At 42.1% G+C, this 26,467-nt stretch overlaps 1 protein-coding gene across 6 annotated transcripts in view; it reads left to right on the forward strand.

The window, feature by feature from the left end:
- CRB1 (crumbs cell polarity complex component 1) overlaps positions 1 to 26,467 on the forward strand; it is a 213,046-nt gene that overhangs the window by 130,522 nt on the left and 56,057 nt on the right. For 2 of the 6 annotated variants that reach the window (XM_054037261.1, XM_054037256.1), the window contains exon 11: positions 1,064 to 1,190. In XM_054037261.1, the coding sequence (XP_053893236.1) occupies positions 1,064 to 1,190 (127 nt within the window). Of the gene's footprint in view, positions 1 to 1,063; positions 1,330 to 25,126; positions 25,534 to 26,467 lie in introns of those variants that run through there. The other 4 variants (XM_054037259.1, XM_054037260.1, XM_054037257.1 and 1 more) reach the window with 4 other exon arrangements.

Here is a 26,467-nt window from a genome sequence, read left to right on the forward strand (position 1 = left end):
TCACAGGGTCCTAGAGCCCGGGCTCCAGTCCGACTCCCAACATCTACACTACACTACATTCTGAGCCCCGCAACTCCAACTCCGCTGGCCTGGGCCAGGCTCAGATTTTTAATTGCAGTATAGACATTCCCTCTGAGTACATTTCCCAGACCTGAAGAAGAGCTCCATGTAGCTTGAAAGCTTGCCTCTCTCACCAACCAAAATTGGTCCAATAGAAGATATTACCTCTTCCACCTCATCTCGCTAATAAATTATTTGCCATGAGAAGTGGGATATCCCCTATTTTATAATAAATATTGTTTGAAACAATTAAATAATATTTAACTAAGCCTTTAAAATCTGATACAATGCTACACTTGACATATTATATTTCCTGGCATTATGGTCCTCAAGTAGACTAGCAGAAGAATGCTACTAATTTCAGGTAGGCAATAGGTATTTGGATGTTCACATAGGTACTTAGGCATGTGAATAGATGATCACAATGGTCCCTGCTAACTAGGGGATCTATGAATCGATGAAAATGGTCATTTTTGTGACTTAGGGCCCAATTCTTCAAGATGCTAAGTGCCTTCAACTCTCACGGACATCAATAAGAGTGGAGGGAGCACAGTTCTCTACAGAAGGTAGCCAAGATCAGCCTCTAAGCATATGTTTACTCAGGAATAAAAGACCCGTGGCACATCTGCGGCTGGCCTGGGTCAGCTGACTCGGACACATAGGGCTCAGGCTGCAGAGTTAAAAATTGCCGTGTAGATACTCGGGCTTGGCTAGAAACCAAGCTCTGGGACCCTCCACCCTCACAGGGTTTTTCATCCCTGTGTAAACATAGCCTAAGTCACAAATGTCCATTTTACATATCTAAGTGCCAATGTGAGCATCAAAATGCCACAGGTATGGGATTTCCCATTTTTGTACCTATATGTGAAAACAACACAAGGCATCAAAGATGTAAGTGTAGCTGGTAATGTCTGTTATTTTCAGGACAGTGAGAAACCCTTGTCCGATTAATGTTATCTAGTTGCTATAACAGTTGCTTAGTGCTTTTGGTCTTTTACTGTAGGTGTGAAACAGACATTGATGAGTGCAACTCTGATCCGTGCATGAATGGAGGCCTCTGCCAGAACCTACTTAACAAATACCAGTGCATCTGTGATGTAAACTATGCTGGCGACCGCTGTGAGGTAGATGTAAGCGACCTCTCCTTTTTTGTCTCTTTATTATTGTGGCAGAATCTCTTTCAGCTTCTCTCCTACCTTATTCTGCGAATGGATGATGATCCAGTAGTTGAGTGGGGAGAACAGGAAGATTATTAGCCATCTGTACACGGTTAGTATTTTAAAGCTATTGACACACAATGGAAGATGCCTTGAACAGGAAACTAGTTTAGCACTCAGAAAAGCAATAAGAATCACATTTTAAAAATCATTTATCAATGTTTTGAACATATTAAAATATTTTATTGTAAATAATTAATTCTCCAACTGTGGCTTTAAATGCAGAAGCTAAGTTTCTAAGCAGCATCATATTTCTTTGTATTATTTTGTGTAAAAAATGAGATATGTATAGAACTTTCCAAAGCAAACATTCAGATCTTGGTTCTCACCTATTTATGAATCATTTTCACTCTGCTTTGGTTCATTTGCTTAATTTTGGAACAGATGCTAGTAGATAGTGAATATCAGTCTGAAAATACTGCTTTAACCCATTTCTACTGGGGTATTGCATGGTCTCTTCGTTTCTTACAGTGTAATGCATAAGACTAGTCCATGACAAGATATGCTAAGAGCTCAGGGTGAAATCCAGGCTCCACTGAAGTCAACAGCAAAGATCCCATCAACTTCAATGAGACCAGGATTTCACCCTTAAAATTTAAATATATCACATCCCATATTATTCACTGCTGTTGATGGAGAAGTTTGGTTCAATGTCTGTGGAATCAGATATGTCATAACAGTGGATAATGTGAAACTATTTTGGATAAGCCACTGGCAATATACTGAGCCCGTCTTGTTGGAATCAATGGCAGAATTGTCTTTGATTTCACTGGGAGTAGGATTGGCACTACTATCTGTACATTTCATTTGAATAAAGTTTACTTAATTAAAACAAAATGCAACTATTCTATGAATTCACATGGAATGGTTTTCAAACATGCCCCATGATATGAATTTATTCATTTTAACCAAAGGTCCAATGAGGATATCATATTTCAAATCCAAAGGCAGAATTTGTTAGTTACAATATTGCTACCTCTTGAAGTAGATCTATTTTATCTGTGAACTGAGAATGTCAGTACTGTAATACATAATTCAGGCAGAGGAATATGCTTATTTTTCACTTCAGGAATCAATCACCTTGCTCACTGATGGGTTGTTATCCTTAATGAATGAGGATTAAGTGCACGATATTGCTTACCATTGTAGATCAGGCCTGATTCAGCAAAGTACTTAGACATGTACTTGGCTTTGAGCACACAAGCAAGTTGAAGTCAATGGGACTTAATCACTTGCTTAAATTTAGTCACCTCCTTTAGTAACTGGCTGAATCTGGGAAAATATGTTCATGTCATACTTTGTTCTTTCTGGAAAGAGTTTTACAGGACAAGTACACTAATGAATTGTGCAATAGTTTATTTGAGTATTATTACTCATGTTATATTAGTACAGTGTCCAGACCTACAAACACTCATTTGTGTAGTCCCCTTGAGCTCACTGTTCACAAGAGTAAGTGTTTACAGCTCTGTATTTCATTATTATTAAGTGATGTGGTATGCAGGCAGAGCTATGAGAAAGAGATCTTTATTAAGTATGCTGAGGTTCTACAGTTTGAGAGAGACAGCAGCTTGGCTTCTGCTTCAATCCCTGAGCCCTTGGGGTACATCTACATAGGGATAAAGACCCTTGGCACTGCCGCAGCTGGCCCTTGTCAGCTGACTTGGGCTCACAAGGCTCGGGCTCAGGGGATAAAAATTGCTGTGTAGATGTTCGGGCTTGGGCTGATGCCTGAACTGTGGGACTCTTCACCCTCCCAGAGTCCCAGAGCTCAGGCTCTAGCCTGAGCCCAAGAGTTTACACAGCGATTTGTCAGCCCCAGAGCCTGAGCTCTGAGAGCCTGAGTCAGCTGATCTGGGCCAGCCGTGGGGTTTTTATCCCTGTGTAGACATAGCCTAAGTGTCACATGCATCACATCCCAATCCTGACACCTGCCTCTCTTTCTCCAGTTCTATTCATTATTGTATGTGTGCGCAAAATGCTGTTATTTGTCTCTGTTACATGTAGCATGTTAATGTCTCAAGGAGCTGCCCTGGTCTGAAAACTTAAGTGTAATACATTGCTGTATAATAACTGTATTACACCCCGATAATCTCTTTATCATCTTTCTTTTACTAGAGAAATGCCTGAGGTAATTTTGCTGTTGATGGCCTGTAAAAATGTTTTATTCCTCTCTTTTGTTTTATACATAAGCCACACTTCTGTGAATAGAATATAACAAAATATGTTCCATAGTGGGGATAAAATTATTGTAGTAATATCAAAAACATAAACACTAAGTGTTCTATTATCTATACTATTGGATTATTTTAGATCAGACTAGAATTATTTGGATGATATACCTTTTAGCCAGTTTAGACTGTGGAGGCAAGCAAATATTCAAGTAATGGTATTACACTTACACAACATAGGCCCCAATTTGGCAAAATACTTCGGCACATACTTAACTTTAAGCACATACTTAAATTAGAGGTGATTAAAAATTATATGGAAAGTTTTCCCACTGAAAAATCTGGTTTAATTGAAACTAACACTTTTCACAACAAAATGACAAATATGACCACAATTTGGATTTGCCTGCAGGAAATGTCAAAATGAAAATTTTCATTTGAATCAAGACTTCAATATGAAATGATGTTTTAGTTTCAAAATGCCAAAAGTAAACAAAAATAGTTCATTTCATTTTGACTTAAAATGTAATTTTGTTTTGGCATCTTGAAACTGAAAAAGAAAAACAAAACATTTTATGTTGAAATGTCAGTTCAAAATGGCAATTTTCATTTTGTTTTGATTTAAATTGTTGTTTTGGTTTTATTGACACCAAAAAATGAAAACAAAATGACATTTCCTGTCAAAATGAATATCATCATACTGTTTCAAGATGTTAATCTGAAACAAAAACATTTAATTTGAAACTGAAAATTTTCAAACCAAGATTTTTTGTTCAAATTTTCACACAGGAAAAATTTTGGTTTTCCAGCCAGCTCTTGCTTAAATCCCATTGAAATTAATGGGAGTTAAGCACCCGATTAAGTGCTTTGTTGCATAGCAAAGTCTGCTGAACATCATGCCACAAAGCTGTCTCAGATCATTGATTTCAGTTTGCTGTTAGTGACAAGGGAAGCTGGGGAAAGAGATACATCTTATATCAGTGTTCCTAGCATACTGTATTTATAATGCCCCAGACAAACAAGAAATGAAAACCAAAGAATATATACATGTATAGAGATTTCAAACACACTATTTCCTCAATTCTAGAAATGTGGAAATGCATAGATATATACAGTATACCATATATATGTATTACATGTTACATAAAAAGTTACAAATTTCAAATAGATTAAATAGCAGTGCAGTCCCTGGCTCTCCCCTTCTGTTTACATATCACTAATGCCACTATATCCATTAGGATTGTAAATGATTTCTTTCCTTCCTCTAATGCCTTGTCATCATGAAACATTTCCTGATTCAGAACTGCTGCTCTTTCCTCTTTGTACTTCTGTATTCTCAACTACATTGTGTGTGTACATAGCTTTCCCATCGTTATACACAAAATAAACCTTCTGCCTTTGTCTCTTTACGTCTATTTTTCATTTTTCTGCTGAGAACTGCTTTCATTTGCTTTAAGTGTACCATGATTTCTGAATGTTTACACTTCACTCGTGTGTTACACAAGCATATAAAACGTAGCTCTTCTGCACTGCAATGATATGATACCCTTTTAACGTACATGGCCGCTTACGCATCTCTTCCGATTGATGCCATTTAGTCAGAGGAGCACTATTCTGCACCCCAGGACAAGTGTCCTTTATTTCTTATTGCAGAATATATTGGGTGCCTGCTATTTTGATTTCACCAAACGTCATCAGAAAAAGCATTCACTTGGGACTTCCCTATTTAAACCTGAACCCTGTTCTTCCCCAAGTTTCTGATGCTGTAAGTTTGCTATGTTTTAGTGTAACAGCTATAAACAAAGTTGCCATGGGTTTTAAAGGAGTAGCACACCGTGAGGGAACAGTAGCTGACATAGTGTATGCCAGATAACACAAATTAGTCCAAATAATTACTAGGGTCTTTGCAGCAACATCAAGATGTGTAAATAATTGAATATGTCCAAATTCCTTATTTACTTTCTCTATTTTTCAGTTATTGTTCTATTAAAACACATGGGATTCCAATAAAATCATTTTCAGGTAACAGAGAGAAGAGATGAATGGCAGAAAGTGTCCGTAGATACTGTGCATTTGATTCAGACAGCTTAAAGTGACCCACAAAGGATTTTTAAAGAACTGAGCTTTGTTCTTTTATGTTCCTTTCTTAAAAGCTCTTTGAAGAAAGAAAAGCAAAACAAAACAAAGAATGATTCTTTTTGGTCTTCTTTTCTTTTTACTTTAGAAATTCAGGCGTCATAGAAATTTCACACTCTGGAAAATTGTGTGGTGACTGGAAAACTATTAAAATTATGAAATCCCAAGAGACCAAACTCTGAGTAATTCAGAAAGGCAGGAATTTTTAGTCAAATCGTTTAAAAATTTTGCAATTACTTTGTTAACCCCTATTTACTTTCAATCCCTAATAAGGATAGGGTTAGGAGGGTTGTTTTTTTTAAAAGTGTAAACATACCATCCCCTTCTATTAAGATATGATAGCCTATAGAATACATGTCTGGGCTACCCCATACACAGGTTTTCCAGTGATACCAGGGGAGAGCGGACTTCATAGTTTAAGGTTTAAAAAGTGGGATTTTAAAAAATTAATAAATATCACATAAAATAAGTTTAACAAAGTAATTTTTAAAAAAAAAAAAAAAGGAAACTCCATTGCAGGTCACCTGTAAAGGGGCACAGCTAAGAAAGCAAACAGAAAATATGGCTGCACATGTCAGAAGTAAAAGCACCACGATGTACTTAGTTACACATGATTTCAGAGGCTTTGGGGGGATTTAAGAGGCTCCTTCCCCCTTGCAGACATGTAGACTTTAAGGCCAGAAGGGACCATCATGATCATCTAGTCTGACCTCCTGCACATCGCAGGCCACAGAACCTCACCCACCTCCTTCTGCAATAGGCCCATAACTAGTTGAGTTACTGAAGTCCTCAAATCTTGATTTAGAAACTTCAAGTTACAGAGAACCCACCATTTACTCTAGTTCAAACCAGCAAGTGACCTGTGCCTCACGCTGCAGAGGAAGGTGAAAACTGCCCAGGGTTTCTGCAAATCTGAGGTGGGGGAAAATTCCTTCCTGGTCCCTTACATGGCGATCAGAGTCTAAGGGTATGTCTAGACTTACCTCCGGGTTCGGCGGTAAGTAATCGATCTTCTGGGATCGATTTATCGCGTCTTGTCTAGACGCGATAAATCGATCCCAGAAGTGCTCACCGTCGACGCCGGTACTCCTGCTCCGCGAAACGAGTACGGGGGAGCCTGCCTGCCACGTGTGGACTCGCGGTAAGTACCTTGTAGTTCGAACTAAGGTACTTCGACTTCAGCTACGTTATTCACGTTTGATTACAAGTTTGATTACAAATCTCATGTATTTTGTTTGAAGCCCAGGTCCTGGAGACAATTGCTTATGTGACAATCTCAGCTTTCATTTTTTTAAAAAGAGCAAGTTCAGAAAAGGGTGTGAAAATGTGACCCAGGTACCTCCAAAGGCTTAGAAAGCAGAAGGGAAATAAAAATAATTTAAATTAAAAAGATAATTTTTAAAAAACCCTCATGATTTTTTAACATTAAAAGTTGGCGACATCTGATCTCTTTTCTCCACTTTTTGCTCTTATAGTACGATTTCCCTCACCCGATACAAGTGACTAACTCTCACAGAAGACAATGGATAATGGGATGCAAATAGGCCCCAGGAATTCAAAGGGAAAGTAAGATTTCTGTCAAGTAGGGAGACAGAATCATTACTGATAGTAATGGGGATGGGCAGAGATCTCCGTATTTGCAGTGAAAAATTATTTAAGATTCCATATAGCCCAAAAGTAGTGCTAGTTGCATTGGCAGCATGATATTCAATAAAATATTATCTGAAATACACCTCCAGGAACTTAGTAGAAGGTGGGGTTTGGCTGGTCATTTTAATTTATATTGCAGTAGTGCCCAAAGGCCCCATTAAGACTGAGAGCATGCTATGCTATGTAATCATAGAAATGTAGGACTAGAAGGGACCTCGAGAGCTCATGTATTCGAGCCCCCGGCACCGAGGCAGGACCAAGTAAACCCAGACCAGGTGTTTGTTCAACCTGATCTTAAAAACCTCAAAAGACAGGGATTCCACAACCTCCTTTAGAAGACTATTCCAGAGCTTAACTATCCTGATAGAGCATTTTTCCTAATATCCAACTTAAATCTCCCTTGTTGCAGATTAAGCCGTTACGTCTTCTTCTACCAAATACATACACACAAAGGAAAATACGGTCCCTGCCCTAATTAGCTTGCAATTTTGTTTGTATTCTGGAAAGTTTTCCTGAACAATAACATGGATTGCACCTTTGGAACAGTATTCACTCACAAAAGGTACCCTGATTGTACATGTACAAGTAATGCAGAAGCGGTGGCTGGAAAAATGACACAGAGTTTAAGTTCTGTGTTAAGATGGCTAGAGTTCCCGCCCACACACACACACCATTGCTACTTTCATATCCTCTTCCAGCTGGTACCACTTCACCCTCCTGGGCAAATGGACAAGTGGCACATGCTGCATGGTTACACTTCATCTTAAATGTCATTAAAATACACTAGTAAGCATGTACGATATGTTCAATATTGAGTCCAGATTCAACAAAAACTCAGTCTGGCTTCCATAGGGTGGAAGTTTGAAATTGTGATTGAATCTGCCCCTCAGTGATTAGTTAACATATTCATTAACTGCAAGTGTTAGTAAAATGAATGTATCTAATGATATTTAATTACAATAATTAATGCCTGATGTCTCATGAATAATTTAATTGCCAGCTATTTGCATTTTCATACTTATGCAGTTATTCATGAGTAATTATCATATTGACTAAAAAGCATGGACACCAGGAAAGTAACAACTATATCATCTTCTCTATGTTCACTTTTCCTTCTGCTCTCCTGTCAACCCTCCCTCCCAGCCCTTTCTGTCTGGTTCCGGTATAGCATGTTGCTAATGCAGAAGGAGATGCAATGTATTTTATTTTTTAAGAGTTTTAATGCAATGCTTTGATAAATATGGGCCCAGTCAGTCACACAGGGTTTCAGACTGACCCAGCTCCAGCCAGTACCAGTCTGGTGGCCCCAGTGAGATCTGGCAGATTGTCAACTTTCATTGAAAAAGAAAAGTTTCTAACCCTTAGGGTGGCAAAGAAAATCTCCCAAACCTTAAAAGATGCAGTGCTGCCTTTTTGCACCTCCAGATAGCCTGATAATTCTCGGAGGGATTTGGCCATCAGGATTTTGTTCTCTGGGAGTTTGCTTTGGTCCAATGTTTTGAACATACAAACCTAAATGGAATAGAATGGGAATGGAAACAGGAGCCAAGAACTTATGTGAGTTCTATTCCTGGCTCTTACACTGACTCCTGCTGTGCACACGCAGACGTTGAGTAACTGCTCTATCTGTTCCCTCAGCTGTAAAATGGAAACAGCAGCAATGCCAGCACTTCCAATTTAAACTTCAGAACTTTAGTGTTTCTAAAGCCCCAACTCCAGTACAAGAATCTCCACTTTCACAAAAGATACATTTCTAGCCCTCCTGGGTACAAAGAAAAGCTTGAAAAATATGACCCCTACAGGTTGAAAAACCAGAGGGCAAATAAAAAGAGCTCCAAATTGATCATATTTTTAAATGTCATGATTTTAAAGCCAATCTCATGATGTTTTGTAGCCTAACTCATGATTTTTGAATGCATGGGGCTGGCAATAGCGGGATAATAATATTCACCTACCTACTTCAGAGGACGTTGTAGATGAATTCATGCTTGTTCAGAGCACTGAAAGTTAAAAGCACAAGGGGCTTGATTTTCAGATGTGTTAAGTAATCACAATTTCACTTGAAATCGACAGGAGCTCAGGAACACAGAAAAGCTGGTCCTAAGTGTTTTTGATTTCAGAAGGTTGCTGGTGAGTCTTCCGTTTGTGGACTCCAGCCCTGGATTTCACACAGGAAATGGTGTTGCTGAGGAACCTGCAGTTAAAAGTACCAAGTTGGGGCCTGCCTACTGGTACTATTTGTAGTATTGAAAACAGGCAGATGTAGGCCCAGCCCCAACTAAAGGCCCAGCCCCTCAATTAATGGGGAGGAACCACTTAGCCCAGGCTACAATTGAATACTTGAGACAACAAATGAAAAAATAGGAGCAGGAGTAAGGTCAAAGGTTGAAAATCAGGGATCCAGAGGGGGAAACCAAGCAGAGAACCCACAGCAGCACCCACTGCTCCTCAAAGACATGTAGGGAATCAATGGACACTGAACATAAAAATGGCCATACTGGTTCAGGCCAATGGTCCGTCGAGCCCAGTATCCTGTCTTCCGACAGTGGCCTATACCAGATGCTTCAAGGGGAAATGAACAGAACAGGGCAATCAACAAGTGATCCATTCCCTGTCATCCAGTCCCAGCCTCTGGCAGTCAGAGTCTTAGGGACACTCAGAGCATGGGGTTGCATTGTTGACCATCTTGGCTAATAGTCATTGGTGGGCCTATCCTCATGAAGTTATCTAGTTCTTTTTTTAATCCAGTTTTGGCCTTTACAGCATCCCCTGGCAACAAGGTTGACTGTGCATTGTAAGAAAGAGTACTTCCTTTTGTTTGTTTTAAACCTGCTGCCTATTAATTTCATTGGGTGACCCCTGATTCTTGTGTGACGTGAGGAGATAAATAACAATTCCTCATTCACTTTCTCCACACCATTATATCATATCCCATATATATATAGTTATCTCTTTGACAAGCTGAACAGTCCATCTGTTTACTCTCTCCTCATATGGAAACTGTTCCATATCCGTAATCATTTTTATTGCCCTTCTCTGCACCTTTTCCATTTCTAATATATCTTTTTTTAGGCGGGATGATGGGAACTGCACATAGTATTCAAGGTGTGGGTATACTATGGATTTATATAGTGGCATTATGATATTTACTGTCTTATTATCTATCCCTTTCCTAATGGTTCCTAACATTCAGTTAGCTTTTTTGAATGCCGCTGCACATTGAGCAGATGTTTTCAGAGAATTATCCATGATGACGCCAAGATTTCTGTCTTGAGTGGTTACAGCTAATTTAGATGCCATCATTTTGTACATATAGTTGGGCTTATGTTCTCCAATATGCATTACTTTGGATTTATCAACACTGAATTTAATTTGCCATTCTGTTGCCCAGTCCCCCAGTTTTCTGAGATCCCTTTGTAACTCTTTACAGTCTGCTTTGGAATTAACTATATTGAGTAATTTTGTATCAGAGGAACTCTGCCTGGAGGCATGATTGGGCAAGGGACTGAAAATAAGCCCCACAGTCACAGAGCATCCCCATCACCTTGTTCAGGTTCCTCCTCCTGGAACGATGGATGGCCACTTTGGCCAGCCCCAGGAGGATGAGGTTCCACAACTTTGGGGGGGGGCCTACAGATAGGGTGTGCATAGGCCAGGCTGTGTCGGGAAAAGGGCAGCCATAACCTCAATAAGAGGTTCTATCTGAGCTGGAAGAGGGTCTTCAACCTGACGCGTCCTACTTGGATGTGTTCCAGTGTCTACTTCTCACCACAAAAGGGACAGGTGTTGGGGGAGTTTGTGAACCATGCCAGATACATGCCTGTGCTCATAGGACCATGGAGGAGTCATCAACCAATTTCCCCTTAAGCCCATGGAACCAGAGTGGAGTACAGACTGGCCCACCAGGTTCCTCACGCTCCTTAGGTGGCAGTTGGTCCTGCCACTTAGTATCAGGACAGGACATGACGATGAGGAAGTGGATGGTCTGAAGCATGGGCATGTACAAGATGTTCTGTGGGTGTGGATAACGTGCAGCTGGCTCAGGTGGTGTGTCAGGAGCAGCCAGGGAGGCTCACATGCCAGGGGCCTGATGGTGAGTTCTGGAGGGCCAGGAGTGAGGGGAAGGTGGAGAGCACCTTCCCACAGGACTCACTCAAGGAAAGCGAGAGAACCAGGAGTTGAGGCTGCCCTCACCTTCTAGAGCATATGACAGGGGACACATGGGGTGGACAGTTGAGCACCACAGGGGATAGCCAAGGAATACAGAACTGGCCCTTTCATGTTTAAAAAGTGATTATGGCTTACAAAGTAACTATGTAAAATTGGCATCATCTCTTTGTGAGCATTTAAGCATCGACTGTGATATCCCTTCCTCACACTGTGTAGTATCTTACTCTATGTTAAGTCCTACTGATATCAGAATAAGGTACTATCAAACATGTGTAAAGTTATTACAATCTGGCTGTTAGAGTCATTGTTAGTTATTTCACAGACCTAAATAAGTGTTTATTACTTTTGTTAGCCCTGCAGAGACAATTCACTTTGGGGGACAAGGGGAAGAAGAGAAGGGGCTCAATTTTGCAGCATAAAGAACCCAGCTTTGTTCCTGTTCTAGACTGAGTGTGGAATAAGAAAAAACACATCTTAAGATTTGTAAACTGAGTGGTTCTGCTCTGGAAGTCATTGGAAATATCACAATGCCATTTTTATAGTCACTCTTCAAAGCAGAACAGCCCTTTAATGTCCTTTGTTATTTTTTATTAGTTGCATAGTATTCTCTTGATTTAACCATAGTTGTAAAAAGGATATTGCAAGAAATGTAATATTTAATATGTGCTGTACCTTAATGTGCATAAACATTATGCTGTAAAGACAGTAAAGTTAGCTAATATGTCATAGCAGTAAAAGACAGGAAAGCTCCCCACAAGGCCAGCATTACTGCATGCATCAATGAGAAGCAGTTGAATATTTAATATGTATGGTAAATATAAGCAGAAAAGGGAGTCAAGATGACATATGATAGCATAACACTCTGTAATATAGGAATCAGTTCAAGTACAGCATTCACATAACAGAGTTAGTATTCAGACTAACAAATTTTGTTTGTACAACATCCTTTACATTGCAGTGGCATTGTTTTCCTTTTCCTCACCTTCAAATGTTTCCCTCAGAGACTCACGTTTACATCACATGGGCATTTATTTTAGTCATTTCTCACCTTATAACACATTAATGTAATGCAGCCTTGCATTGTTTATATGTTAAATTTTATATCCTTTTCTCTTATAGTTCATGTGGGTTTAATGTTGTTTTCTTTTATCTATTTTTGTTACCATTTGCAGACTGAGCCCCACTGGTGGGGGTTGCTTTAGAAAGACAATTATTTTAGATATGTAACTATAACATATTATTTTTACAGTACTTACTCTAATAATTTCTCCATAAAAGCACCAACATTATTTTGCCTTTTCTTTCATCATACCATCAGGGATTCAAATATAATTTCCCCAAATCTCTTACAATTTACACTGACTTTCTAAATATGCACTGATATTGTATTTTCTTGCAATCTCCGAATACTGCTATTACCTCAGCACGAGCGCCACATCATCACCATCATAACCTTGCATTGACACTGCTTTTTAAAATCAGTCAAATGAATGGGGGATTTTCTTTTTCTCTAAATAGCTTCTGATATCTATGTTCCATAGTATCTATGATGGGTTGTTAATTTTCAAAAATGTTCATGTTTACAATTATGGACATTTAAAAAACACACATAATGTTCTCTCTACATCAGCATTAATCATCTGCATTTTTCACTTTTAAAAATAAAAAAAAATTGTTGTTTGCTGGGGAACTTGGCAAAACACTGTCTGAAACCAGATCATAAATCTGTAACAATCCCATATGGCTTAATTCACTAAAAGTTCAAAAACAAACAAACAAACAAAAACCAACAACTTCACCTTCAAGCTGAAAGCTTGTAGTCCAATGTTAATGAAAAGATCAAGAAAATAGGATACGGGGTAAGCAGAATGCATTTATAATGGAAAACTTAATTCACTTGCAGCTAGGTCATGACGGCTGCAATCTCATCGGGTGGGATGTCTGTCTCATTCATTGAAAACTAAGGATCTGATCCTGCAATGAGCTCTGTATGGATGGATCCCCACTGAAGCTAGCAGGACTGACTGTGGCACAAGGGTCTGCATGGAGCTCACTGCAGGATTAGGGCCGGAGGTAATTCTGTCTTTAAGCTACCCTGTTTACTGCCATTTTTAAAAAGGCAAATGGTTTTCCACTCTCTCTCTCAAATTAAGTCATTGTTAGATGATCCTTTAATAAATGGCAGTTTAAGATCAGCTGTTGGATCTTAGGCACTTTTGAAAACCTGGCCCCTTCATGTAAGTGCCTAAATGGGAGCTGAGCTCTTGAAATCCAGCCACTTAGGCCTTGTCTACACTACGTAGGGAGATCGATCTAAGTTGTGCAGCTTCAGCTATGTGAATAACATAGCTGAAGTTGACGTACTTAGAACTACTTACCGCGGGGTCCAAACTACGCTATGTCAACGGGAGACGCTCTCCTGTCTACTCCCTTGTGCTTCTTGTTCAGGTGGAGTACAGGAGTTGACTGAAGAGCGATCTGCAGTTAATTTAGCGGGTCTTCACTAGACCCATTAAATCAACCACCGATGCATCAATCACGGCGTGTCGATCCCCCGGTAAGTGTAGACAACCCCTTATTTTGGTTCCGAAATGGGAGTGGTCAAAGAGCCCTTTTTTTCTGGCCCAGGGACCCTTAGGCCTTGATTCAGGAAAGCATTCCTATTCAGGGAAACCACTGAAACATATTTAAGTCCCTCTGAAGTCTGTTTAAGCATACTTTTCAGTCCTTTCCTGAATCAGGGCCTTGCTGCGCACTGCTTACTATTTCATTACAAAGCACATTTGGGTAGTGGCAGTGCAGTAGCTCATTAGGTATTACTTGTAGTATAATGAATAACTCTAATATCAAATATCAGAGGGGTAGCCGTGTTAGTCTGAATCTGTAAAAAGCAACAGAGGGTCCTGTGGCACCTTTGAGACTAACAGAAGTATTGGGAGCATAAGCTTTCGTGGGTAAGAACCTCACTTCTTCAGATGCAAATAATGGAAATCTCCAGAGGCAGGTATAAATCAGTTGATTTGTTTCTTTATTTCCTTGTGTGGGTATCGTAGTTTTGAGAATGCTAGGTACCTACAAGATCTTCATCAAGCATTCTCAAAACTACAATACCCACACAAGGAAATAAAGAAACAAATCAACAGAGCCAGACGTGTACCCAGAAGCCTCCTGCTACAAGACAGGCCCAGAAGAGAAACCAAGAGAACTCCACTGGCCATCACCTACAGTCCTCAGCTTAAACCTCTCCAACGCATCATCAGTGATCTACAACCCATCCTGGACAATGATCCCTCACTTTCACAGACCTTGGGAGGCAGGCCAGTCCTCGCCCACAGACAACCTGCCAACCTTAAGCATATTCTCACCAGCAACCACGCACCGCACCATAACAACTCTAACTCAGGAACCAACCCATGCAACAAACCTCGATGCCAACTCTGTCCACATATCTACACCAGCAACACCATCACAGGATCTATCCAGATCAGCTACAACATCACCGGCTCATTCACCTGCACATCCACCAATGTTATATATGCGATCATATGCCAGCAATGCCCCTCTGCGATGTACATTGGCCAAACTGGACAGTCACTACGCAAGCGGATAAATGGACACAAGTCAGATATCAGGAATGGCAATATACAAAAACCTGTAGGAGAACACTTCAACCTCCCTGCCACACAATAGCAGATGTAAAGGTAGCCATCTTACAGCAAAAAAACTTCAGGACCAGACTCCAAAGAGAAACTGCTGAGTTCCAGTTCATTTGCAAATTTGACACCATCAGATCAGGATTAAACAAAGTCTGTGAATGGCTATCCAACTACAGAAGCAGTTTCTCCTCCCTTGGTGTTCACACCTCAACTGCTAGCAGAGCACCTCATCCTCCCTGATTGAACTAACCTCGTTATCTCCATACTGATTTATACCTGCCTCTGGAGATTTCCATTACTTGCATCTGAAGAAGTGAGGTTCTTACCCACGAAAGCTTATGCTCCCAATACTTCTGTTAGTCTCAAAGGTGCCACAGGACCCTCTGTTGCTTTCTAATATCAAATTATTACACTTAAAGAAGCCATACACTGAGGATTGGTAGTTCAAAGGTCTGTGACATGGAATGTTTCCCATTAAACTGAGGATGTCATGTAAATCTGTCTATGCATCACTTGCTGAACTGTGCTTGTACAGTACATTTTCCATCTCTGCATTCCTAACAAACTTTCAGTTTTTGTTATGAAAATTCACTCCTGATAACTTCTGGAGACATTGTGCACACTTTACTGAGCCTACGGAATAATTTTTCCACTACAAAAAGCAATGAAAGAATTCCCTTTGTTGAGACTATGAAAGATGTTTTGGGTAGAGCCAGTTGCATAAATAGCTGATTCTTTGATTGCATTTTACTGTACATTTTTGAAACAAATAGGCAACAATGAACATAACAGATTTTAACTTTATTCAAACAAAAATAGAGACAATGGACAATTCTCCTCTCACTTACACTGAGGTAAGCCAGGACTAACAATACCGAAGTAAATGGGGTGACGCTGATGTAGAACTGGTGGAAGTGAGAGGAGTTTCAGAATCTGGCACACATTGCCCTGCACTATCTACCATCATAAGGAGCCCAGGATTGGTGCGGGAAGTTGGACCACACTGCCCAAAGGATGGCAATATGGACTATAGACTGAGTTCAGCCACATCTGAAGAGGATGTAGGCACAGCCTGGCAAACTGGATACCTGTGTGCAGGTGGCCATATGACCTAGTAACCTCAGGCATCCTTGGGCTGTGGTTGAGGGTTGAGACTGCAGTTCCAGAAAAAGGCAGCAAATTGCCTGGAATTGGTCAGTTGGCAGAAATGCTGTTGAACTCATAGAGTGTATCAGGGCCCCAACTAACTTGATTCCTTGAGTTCGGACCAATGTTGACTTACTGCTATTCAAGATTAGGCCTGGACAATTGAGTAAACATAGCGTGAACTGAACATGAGAGAGGACTTCTTCTCTGGACTTGCCTTTCAGTAACCAATTGTCCAGATATGAATCCTCTTCTTCCTGAAGTTTGCTGTTATCATAATCATGCATTTGGTAAAAATCCGAGGAGCCAAAGAAAGATCAAAGGGGAGCACAGTATACTGTTAGTGCTGGTCCAGCACAATAAACTGGAGAATTGCTCAGGAGAAAAATGACCATCCAGAATCTCACATATCTGATGTATTTGTTGAGGTCACTGAGGTCAAGAACAAATCTCAGCCCTCTCTTAGATTTGGGAACGAGAAAATACCAGTAGTAGAATCCCTCACCCACATGTAGCAGGGTCACCTCCTGCTCAGCCCCCCAGAACTAGTAGGTACTGAATCTGCTTGAGAGCAGTATCTTGTAAGAAGGGTCCCTGAAGAAGGATGGGGTAGGAGGGTGGGGAGATACGATGGGTGAGTAGGAGGGTGGGTAGGAGAGTGGGGAAGAACTGTATGGCACACCCCGATCTAAGGGTAGGACCCAGCTGTCCATGGTTATTGAGTCCCAAACACCATAAAAATGAGTCAGATGGTCCCCAAGCAAGAGGAGACAGGGATGAAGAGGTCACCACTAGATTACTGCTTTGGACACAGAAGTCAAAACAGGTGCTTGCCAGATGCCAGGGGAGGGCAGACTGGCTGGCTGAACCTATAATTAGAGGCTCTCCACTTCTGGGATGTATGACCCATTCTTGGGTAATCCCAGTGCCTCACAAGGAAGGAGGACTGCCCAAAAAAAGCATCTTGAGTGGCATTGCTGTTGCTGCTGACTGTGGCACCTCTGTATTGTAAACTCCCAAGGAGCGCAAAATGGCCCAGAAATCCTTAAAGGACTGCAGGGTATCATTGGCCTTGCCCAAGAACGAAACCCAGTCATCGAAAGATAGGTCCTCGATATTCTGCCATACATTGGATGCAATGCTCGAGTTCTGCAGCCAGGAGGCCTCCTCCTGGTTACTGCTGAAGCCACAATTGTGGTCAAGGCATCTGCCATGTCCAGAGCTAACTGCAGCAAAATCTTGGCTATCAAATAGCCTTCTGAAACAAACACTTTAAACTCCTTTTTGGAGGCTTCTGGCAACTTGTCCGCAAACTTAGACGTGGCCACCCAATTAACAAAAATCGTACTTAGAGAGCAATGCCTGTTGGTTTGCAGTGTGCAGCTGTAATAAAGAAGAGGTAAAAATCTTCCTCCTGATCAACAACAACTATATGGCTGAACAACTATGTGGGTAAAACCAGACAATCACACTGTTGCCAACTCTCATGATTTTGTTATGAGTCTCAGCTCCTGGACTCAAGTTGATATGTGATGATTTCAGCCTTCATTCTTAAAGAAAAAGTAAGTTTCTAACCCTCATAATGCTGGAGAAAGCTTCAAAATGTGACCCCAGTACACCCTAAAGGCTTGACAAGCAGAAGGGAAATAAAAAAAAAAAACACCAAATCTATTGAGGTCAGACTAGATGATCATAATGGTCCCTTCTGACCTTAGAGTCTATGAGTCTATTATTTTACATAATCTCATGATTTTAAAGCCAATCTCGTGATTTTTGAACATTTGGGGTTGGCAATACTGCAATCACTGTGCTCTCGAATGAACTCACACAGGAAAGTTATAAAAAAGACAAAAACACCCTATCATATGTGGGTGAACACTTTTCACAAAACGATTTCTCTATATTTGACTTGTCATCCTCATCCTCAAAGGAAACCTGCAGAACACTTTCAAAAGATGAGCTTGGGAGCCTATATTCATGACTTTACTAGACACTAAAAATCATGGACTGAACAGAAACATTGGATTTATGGCATGCTACAACAAACTGTTACCTACTAACCCTCCTTTTTGTCCTATGTTAACAGGCCACTCTAACTGGAATGGTCCCGTACAATATGTGCTAACTACTTGTGCTAAACAATCTGTCCCACCTTGCATTTTGCTGTGACACTGGAACTACCTTTCCCAGACCTGAAGAAGAGCTCTATGTCCCTCGAATGCTTGTCTCTCTCACCAACAGAAGTTGGTCCAATAAAATATATGACTTCACCCACATTGTCTCCCCATCAAGTCCATTTTCTTGGAATCTTTGTCCTTAGGGATGAACTTATACTTCCCCTGCTGTGCCCTGTCATTTGCTGCAGTGACCACCAAAGAGTTTGGGGCCAGATGGGAATAGAAGCTCTCCAAACCCTACCTGGGGACAAAGTATCATTTCTCTGGATGCTTAGCCGTTGGAGGCAACAAAGCCAGAGTACTCCAGAGGGCCTTTGCCAGCTCCTAGAGAGCCTCATTAATCGGGAGGGCTTCTCTCCCTGGAGCAGATGGTTGGAGAATATCTAACAGTTTATATGTATTTTCCTGCAAAAATTCTGCCTGGATGCTCAAGATAGTGACCATATGCCTCAAGAGGTCTTGGTATGCCTTAAAGTCCTCAGGTATCCAGGGAAAGGAGGAGCCTAGCATGGTAGAGTTGCCCAGGGAGGATGATAAGGTGGTTTGCTGTGCCAATGATGGATCCCACTCCTGGACTACAGGATATGATTGGGACAATTCTGGAGGCCCCAAAGGAATGGGCCCCTGGTTGCTTGTAGCTGCAGAGGCTCAGAAATGGGAGCACCCAAAGGGACCAGTGATCTCGCTCTGGAATGGGTCAAGGAACAGCACTGCAGGGATCAAGGAATATCCCAAGGATTCCAAGGAGGTCACTGAGCATACAGGTAAGGCATTGGTGGCCAGTAGGTACCAGACTAAGAGCCTCTGTCCTGGCTGTGGGGAAGGTGCTGGTCTCGGTACCAAGAGTGATCTGAGGATGGCCTCCAGCACCCATCAAGCAATGACAAGGGAGACAATGACTTCAACCTGGATCTCAAGGAGTCTCGAGTTTCCCCGTTGACAACAGGGGAGCCAGTCGCAATGGGGCAAGTGAACTGGACTTATCCAAAGCCCAGCATGCAGGCAGCAATAGTGCTGAAGAAGAATGGAGAGTCGGCACCAGTGGTGCTGAGTGATGCACACTCCCACCCAACACCAGAAGAGGTGTCTGCACCAAGGTGAATGGTGGCACTGAGTTTGACTATGGTGTCTGCCACCAAAGCAGTGAGTGTGCTAAGGGGTGCATCTGTATCGAGTAGTCCTTTGGTGCTGGGCCCAGCATCAGCCTCAACTCCACTGTCTGCAGCCTGTGAGGTGTCCCCCCAGTGGCTCTGACACATGGCCTGAAGGTGCCATGGGCACAATTGAGGAATAGGAGGAAGAAGCTATGGTCTGGAGGACTCCTGCACCAATGGAGAGTCCAGGGCTGGAAGGCAAAGCAAATTTGATGCCGATTAATATGTGGCTGGCATGAGACAGTCGGCACTGGTGCCAATGCTGTCAGCACAGGACTCAATGGACCCCTCATGGCCGGAACCAGAGGTGACAGTACAGGCTCTCAATGAGCTCAATGTGGTACCAGGGAGCAGTTAGATGGACCAGCTCCCTTCTGCATGCTGGGAGATGCATGGTGCCAGTTAGCACTACTCTTGGAAGAGGACAGAGTCTGCTCAAGCCCTGGAATGATCCAGGTTGGATTTGTGGGACCTCTTCCTTGGTGTACCTAGAAAGGTGAATGACTTCTTCTCCACCTGGGGAACCCAAACATGGAGGGGCCTCACTAGCTGGATCCACAGTCAACCACTGATCAGATGCGGCCCTTAGGGCCGAAGTAGGCCTGATGGCCTGCTCCAGATGGTGCTGCTTCAACCCTAAGTCCCTTGCCACCTGAATCCTCTTTGTAAATGACTTACAGATGGAGCACCCCTCCTTGATGTGGCCCTCCCTGAGGCACAACAAGCACCTCGTGCGGGGAATCACTATTGGGGTTAGCCCCACTATGTGACAGACAATGCTTGAACCCTGATGAGGGCATCACACAGAGCAGCCAATTACACTAATTAAATCTAACTAACACTAAATTAAACCTGAGACACTATTACAACTATATATAAGAAAAAATTCTCAGTAACTGAGACAGAAAGTGTGAGGTGAAAGAACACCACACAGAGCTTTGACTCATAGACTCATAGACTCATAGACATTAAGGTCAGAAGGGACCATTATGATCATCTGGTCTGACCCCCTGCATGCTGCAGGCCGCAAGACCCTTCCCTGGACTCTACCGTTGAAGTCCCCAACCCTGTGTTTTAGTGACTTCAATCGGCTGAGACCCTCCTGCTAGTGATCCCTGCCCCATGCTGCGGAGGAAGGCGAAAAACCTCCAGAGGCTCAGCCAATCTACCCTGGAGGAAAATTCCTTCCCGACCCCAAATATGGCGATCAGTAATACCCCGAGCATATAGGCAAGAGTCTCTAGCCTGACCCTTGTTGGCCATTATGCTGTTCATGTACCATTGCTTGGTTTTCCTTGGCTACTATGTTTTATCATTAAACCATTCCCTCCATAAACTTATCCAACTTAATCTTAAAACCAGACAGGTCCGTCGCCCCCACCGTTTCCCTCGGAAGGCCGTTCCAATATTTCACCCCTCTGATGGTCAGAAACCTTCGTCTAATTTCAAGCCTAAACTTCCCCCCGGCCAGTTTGTATCCATTCGTTCTCGTGTCCACATTAGTACTAAACTGGAATAATTCCTCTCCCTCCCTTGTATTAACCCCTCTGATATATTTAAAGATAGCAATCATATCCCCCCTCAGCCTTCGCTTTGTCAGACTAAACAACCCAAGCTCCTCTAATCTCTTTTCATACGACAGGTTTTCCATTCCTCTGATCATCTTAGTCGCCCTTCTCTGCACCCGTTCCAGTTTGAGTTCATCTTTTTTAAACATTGGAGACCAGAACTGCACACAGTACTCCAAATGAGGTCTCACCAGCGCCTTATACAACGGAAGCAGAACCTCCCTATCTCTACTAGATATACCTCGCCTAATACATCCCAAGACCGCATTGGCTTTTTTCACCGCCACGTCACATTGCCGACTCATAGTCATCCTGCAGTCCACAAGGACCCCTAGGTCCTTCTCCTCTTCCGTTACTTCTAACCAATGCGTCCCCATCTTGTAACTAAAATTGTTATTATTCGTCCCCAAGTGCATCACCTTACACTTTTTACTATTAAATTTCATCCTATTTCTGATACTCCAATTCACAAGCTCATTCAAGTCTCCCTGCAGAGTATCCCTATCCTCCTCCGAGTTTGCAACTCCTCCCACCTTCGTATCATCCGCAAACTTTATCAGCCCACTCTTGCAATCGGTCCCGAGGTCAGTTATAAATAGATTAAATAAGATGGGTCCCAAAACCGAACCTTGAGGCACTCCACTAGTAACCTCCCTCCAACCCGACAATTCACCCTTTAATACGACCCGCTGCATTCTCCCCATTAACCAACTCCAGCCACAGTCAGTGAGAAGAAACTAGCGGGGGTCAGGGCAGCACCCTTATACAGCTAGGGGAGGTGTTAAGGCTGCGAGATGTGAGTGACGCCCCTATGGATACTGCTAGGCAAAGTTCCCTGGCTCCAGGGCTCTGGGTGTGTGCGCACCTGCCTGGACTACATGGCTGTATCTACTTGAAGAAGAACTGGGGCATAACCTAAGAGGAAAGAAATCCCCAGTCTAAGCTGACCTTGTAGCATTTACACAGCTGCCCTATCCATACCCCCTCCTGAGAGGCAAAGTCCCTTTTCTGTCCAGCCACAACTACCAAAGAGGGCAGTTAAGCCTTAGATGACATGACATGTGCAGTGGCTGTCCTGATGGCCTTGGGACAGGAAGTTTCCTTCCCAGTTGATAAACTGTCATCCAGGGAGAAACTGACTAGATTGCATGGCCTGAGGAGAGTACAGCAAACTGACCGCTATGAGCTAGAGCTGTCAGCCGTGGAGCTGAAGATCTCCTTAGCATGGCTACATAACTGTTATGGCTTCGATTTCTCAAGGTCTGCACTGCTGCATTTCTAAAGAATCTATCAGCAGGGGCAGCTGTCATTTTGTGAGGTAGACTGGTGCAACATGTTACAGGGGAGACTCACACTGTGCTCTCTCATGGAAACTTTACTTTGGTTCTCTCTTGTTTCGTTCTTTCCCTTAATTGGAAATAAAAGTAATTCAGACGGAAAGTATATTTTTGCCTTTTGTGTATCAAAAAGCAGAATACTTTTCCCACACTGGGAAACTCACTTGGATAAACTGGCCAATTTCACAGCCGTTTACACAGTTGGGAGTTATACACGCTATATTAGCTTGAGGGTTTGGCCTCCTGTGTATGATATTCCCAGACAGCCTTAGCAACCCCAGAGGAGATATCTGAAGAATCCAGAAGAGAGGTAATTCCCAGAGGAGATCCTTGAAACAGCCAGAATATCATATGACATTCCCTTGAAGCTGACAAAAGCATTTTGAAAGCATCTGCAGTGATCCTTGTAGCACCCAGGCGGGATAACAGAAGCAAGGGGAGCACAAAGATGCACCCAATAATACTGAGGGGTGTTGGAGCCATAAGAGTGGAAAATCTGAAATATAATGGAGTTGTATAAATCAAACATGTCAGAACAATACTGAACATGGGGAATGTATCAATAAGGAGGGCCCCATTATCCATAAATGGTTTTAACTTGACTATGCCGCTCAGGAACAATGAGGCCCTTCTGTTATAAAGATAAATTGTATATACTTGGCATTGACTGACAATGTTCCTATAAATATATCTCATATTTAACAGAGAGGTTATGGATTAAAATCACCATTCGGGAAACATTCTTCTTCAAACATTCCCCCTGCAGTTAGCCTGTTGTTTCATACCCTAGGGGGGGAGGGATAGCTCAGTGGTTTGAGTATTAGCCTGCTAAACCCAGGGTTGTGAATTCAATCCTTGAGGGGGCCATTTAGGGATCTGGGGCAAAAATTGGGGGTTGGTCCTGCTTTGAGTAGGGGGTTGGACTAGATGACCTCCTGAGGTCCCTTCCAACCCTGATATTCTATGATAATTTGATAATGTTAATCAGAACCTCTTCAGAGTAGCTATCAAATACAATTTTGATGCAGGCATATGTGCGGGGGGGGGGGGCTTCTATAGCAAGATAATCTTCTGTTTTGATTCAGTTAGTGCATCATTTGTCCATCTTTGGCTAATGTCTATCTATCTAGGTACATGTATGGTGCCCACAGCATTAGTATCTGAGCACCCGATGATCATTTTGAGTGTATGCTCAGACCACCACTGTGAGGTATGGAAATAGTATTATGCCATCCTCCATTACACGGGCGTCATTTCACATTTCAATGGTGGGAAGGGGGCAACTTTCAGCGGGGATTCAGAAACTCCTGGATTTGTTTGAAGGATAAAATGTCAAAATCCATAATCAGCCAGTCCCCTTCACAACTTCCAAGGTTGAGCACTCACTGTCCTTTTCCTAGGAAAAGCTGAGATTCTGAAGCAGAAGATGGCTCTCAACCCACCACTGGGCTAGGGGTGAGGCTGCTGCAATTTGGCACTGAAGGAGTTGGGACCAGTCATGCACTATAGTCCACAGAGGGGGGAACATTTGCTTTGCTCACGAAGGAGATTGGGCTCCTCGCCACACCCATGACAGCTTGCTCACCACGTCCAGTACAGTGGAATCCTACCTACATCCATTAGACTGCATGCCATCCACTTTGCAAGTACTTGGCCAGGCAGCAGCGAGGCATGGCAGTGGATGAGGTTGGAGTAGAGCTACAGTTGGAGAGACGGGTCCCAAGAGCCGGGCTGGGAAGGTTGGGGAGCAGGGACTCCATGCTTCCTGCAAGGATCTGGCCACTGAGGGTTTCAGGGAGCAGAGCCAGGCTCTGGGCCTGGAGACTGTGGTATTCACATAGTACAAAGTGTCAGGAGGGCATCTCTCCCCACTCCCTCATGCCTTAACTAACTGGCTAACCTCACATCCAACCCCCCAAACTTTAGGAAAGTTAAAATCTGGATGCTTGACCCTCTGTAATTGGCCTGAACTGATGCCCTGAAACCACATAGCTCTGAATTTGGAGAAGGTTTGGATCTGAACTTCCTGGCTATGCCCATGTTTACTCCTCACCCAGAACCAATACTGACAAGACAACTGGAGGGATTCTTCTAAAGGGAAAACTGAATTGTTTACACTGCCACCCAAACATTATATAAAGTGCTCAGATATAAGGTTGCCTCCCTGATTTTTCTATAGGATCTGCCAGTAAGGAGTAGTTCATGTCAATATTATTAAGGAGCTGTCATTCCCCTAGGTACTACTTCTTATAAATAAAAACAGAAGTCACACAGTGAGGGAAATAAGGACAAGATGATCCTTATTTCCAACACAAACTACAAGCTAAGGCACAATCCTGCAACATGAAGTATGTGGGTGGAGTGTTACACCCACATGAAGGTACATTGGCTTTATTGGGGCTCCCCACGGGTGCAGCTGTTCACTCATATGCTACATGTTGCATGACTGGGATTTAAATATGAACAGCAGTAACAGAGGATGATAATAAAAGAGTGGAACTATAGGCACATTTGACAGAAGGAAAAAGACTCAAAATACAAAGTCATTTACTGTTCTTAAACTTCTCCCTATATGTATAATAGCAACAATCTCTCACAGATCATTTAAATGTCCTTCTTCTGGGGTCTGCTTAGATCACTTGTTGGTCTCCCAACTCTCACTACTTTCTTTTTCACCTTCATATTAGGAAGGAGATGAATCTGCTTAAGAATCCAACCTCTGGTTAAAGCTAATCAGGCCATTCAGCATTTCCCCTAGCCAGCAAGTCAGAACAGGTGTCCAGCTGCAAACTAACTGGGATCAGCAGAGCAAATCAGAAAAGATGAGTACAATTTTTCTCTCTCATTTCTCCAAAATACCATGAGGATGAGTGGTTCATAATCGATAGCATATTGTGATATTACAAGGTCTGCTAAACTGGAATTAAGATTGAGAACATATAAGCAATGTAAGGGTAACAAACACTACAGTGTTGCTGTTATTACCCTAAAAACAAATGTTACAACCCCAGGAAAATCAAAGTTAAATTTAAAAATAGTCCAAACATGTTAAATTCTGGAAATGACTAGTTCAGGCAAACAAAATGCTTGTGGACTCAAACTGGATTAAACTGATTTTAAAGACAAAGGTTTTTTGTTTGTTTTACATGGTGTCATGGCAAAAAATGACCAATAATCTTTAAAAAAAATCAGCAAATGTTGCTAACACATGAGATTTCTAAGCGTTTTAACTACACAGGAAATTTGAAGCATCTGTATTATTCTGTTAGTAAGCAGGGCCGGCTCCAGGGTTTTGGTCGCTCCAAGCATCCAAAAAAAAAAAAAAAAAGCTGCGATCGTGATCTGTGGCGGCAATTCGGCAGAAGATCCTTCGCTCCAAGCGGGAGTGAGGGTCCGTCCGCCAAATTGCCTCCAAATAGCTGGACGTGCCGCCCCTCTCCGGAGCGGCCGCCCCAAGCACCTGCTTGCCAGGCTGGTGCCTGGAGCCGGCCCTGTTAGTAAGAGCATTTGGGACAAAACACTGTGCAACACTGCTAAATTTCTTAAAGGACCCATATTTAAATTACTTCACTTGTGTGCTAATTACCAAATTGCTTTTAAGATCCTAGATAATTAATTCTGTATTCAAAGAGTGAGTGTTGTAATTTTGGGGAGGATAAACTGTCTTCATATTTGACAAAGAGGTTGAAACCCTGCTTTAACTACAAAAATCAGCTCAGGCTTAACTATGAAATCATGACTAGTATTTCCATAATTATCTGAACCCTTGTATATCACACAGTATATCAAACTCTGTTGTTTGAAGTCTAGGCCCAACATTGAGAATATGAAATACCTTGAATATTCTACCATCAGAACAGCGGGGTAAATCCTGTCACATAAGGAAAAGATGGGGACTGAAGAGATGAATCTTAAAAGTGTTCTGTTTTAATTGTATAAACAAATCATTGAGTATTTGATAACCAGTGTATTTGGCATTATTCAGACTTAGTACAGGTGAATGCTGTTTAACCAAACCTCTCTAATCC

This window comes from Malaclemys terrapin, chromosome 8, assembly GCF_027887155.1.
Source record: "Malaclemys terrapin pileata isolate rMalTer1 chromosome 8, rMalTer1.hap1, whole genome shotgun sequence".
NCBI lineage: Eukaryota > Metazoa > Chordata > Testudines > Emydidae > Malaclemys > Malaclemys terrapin.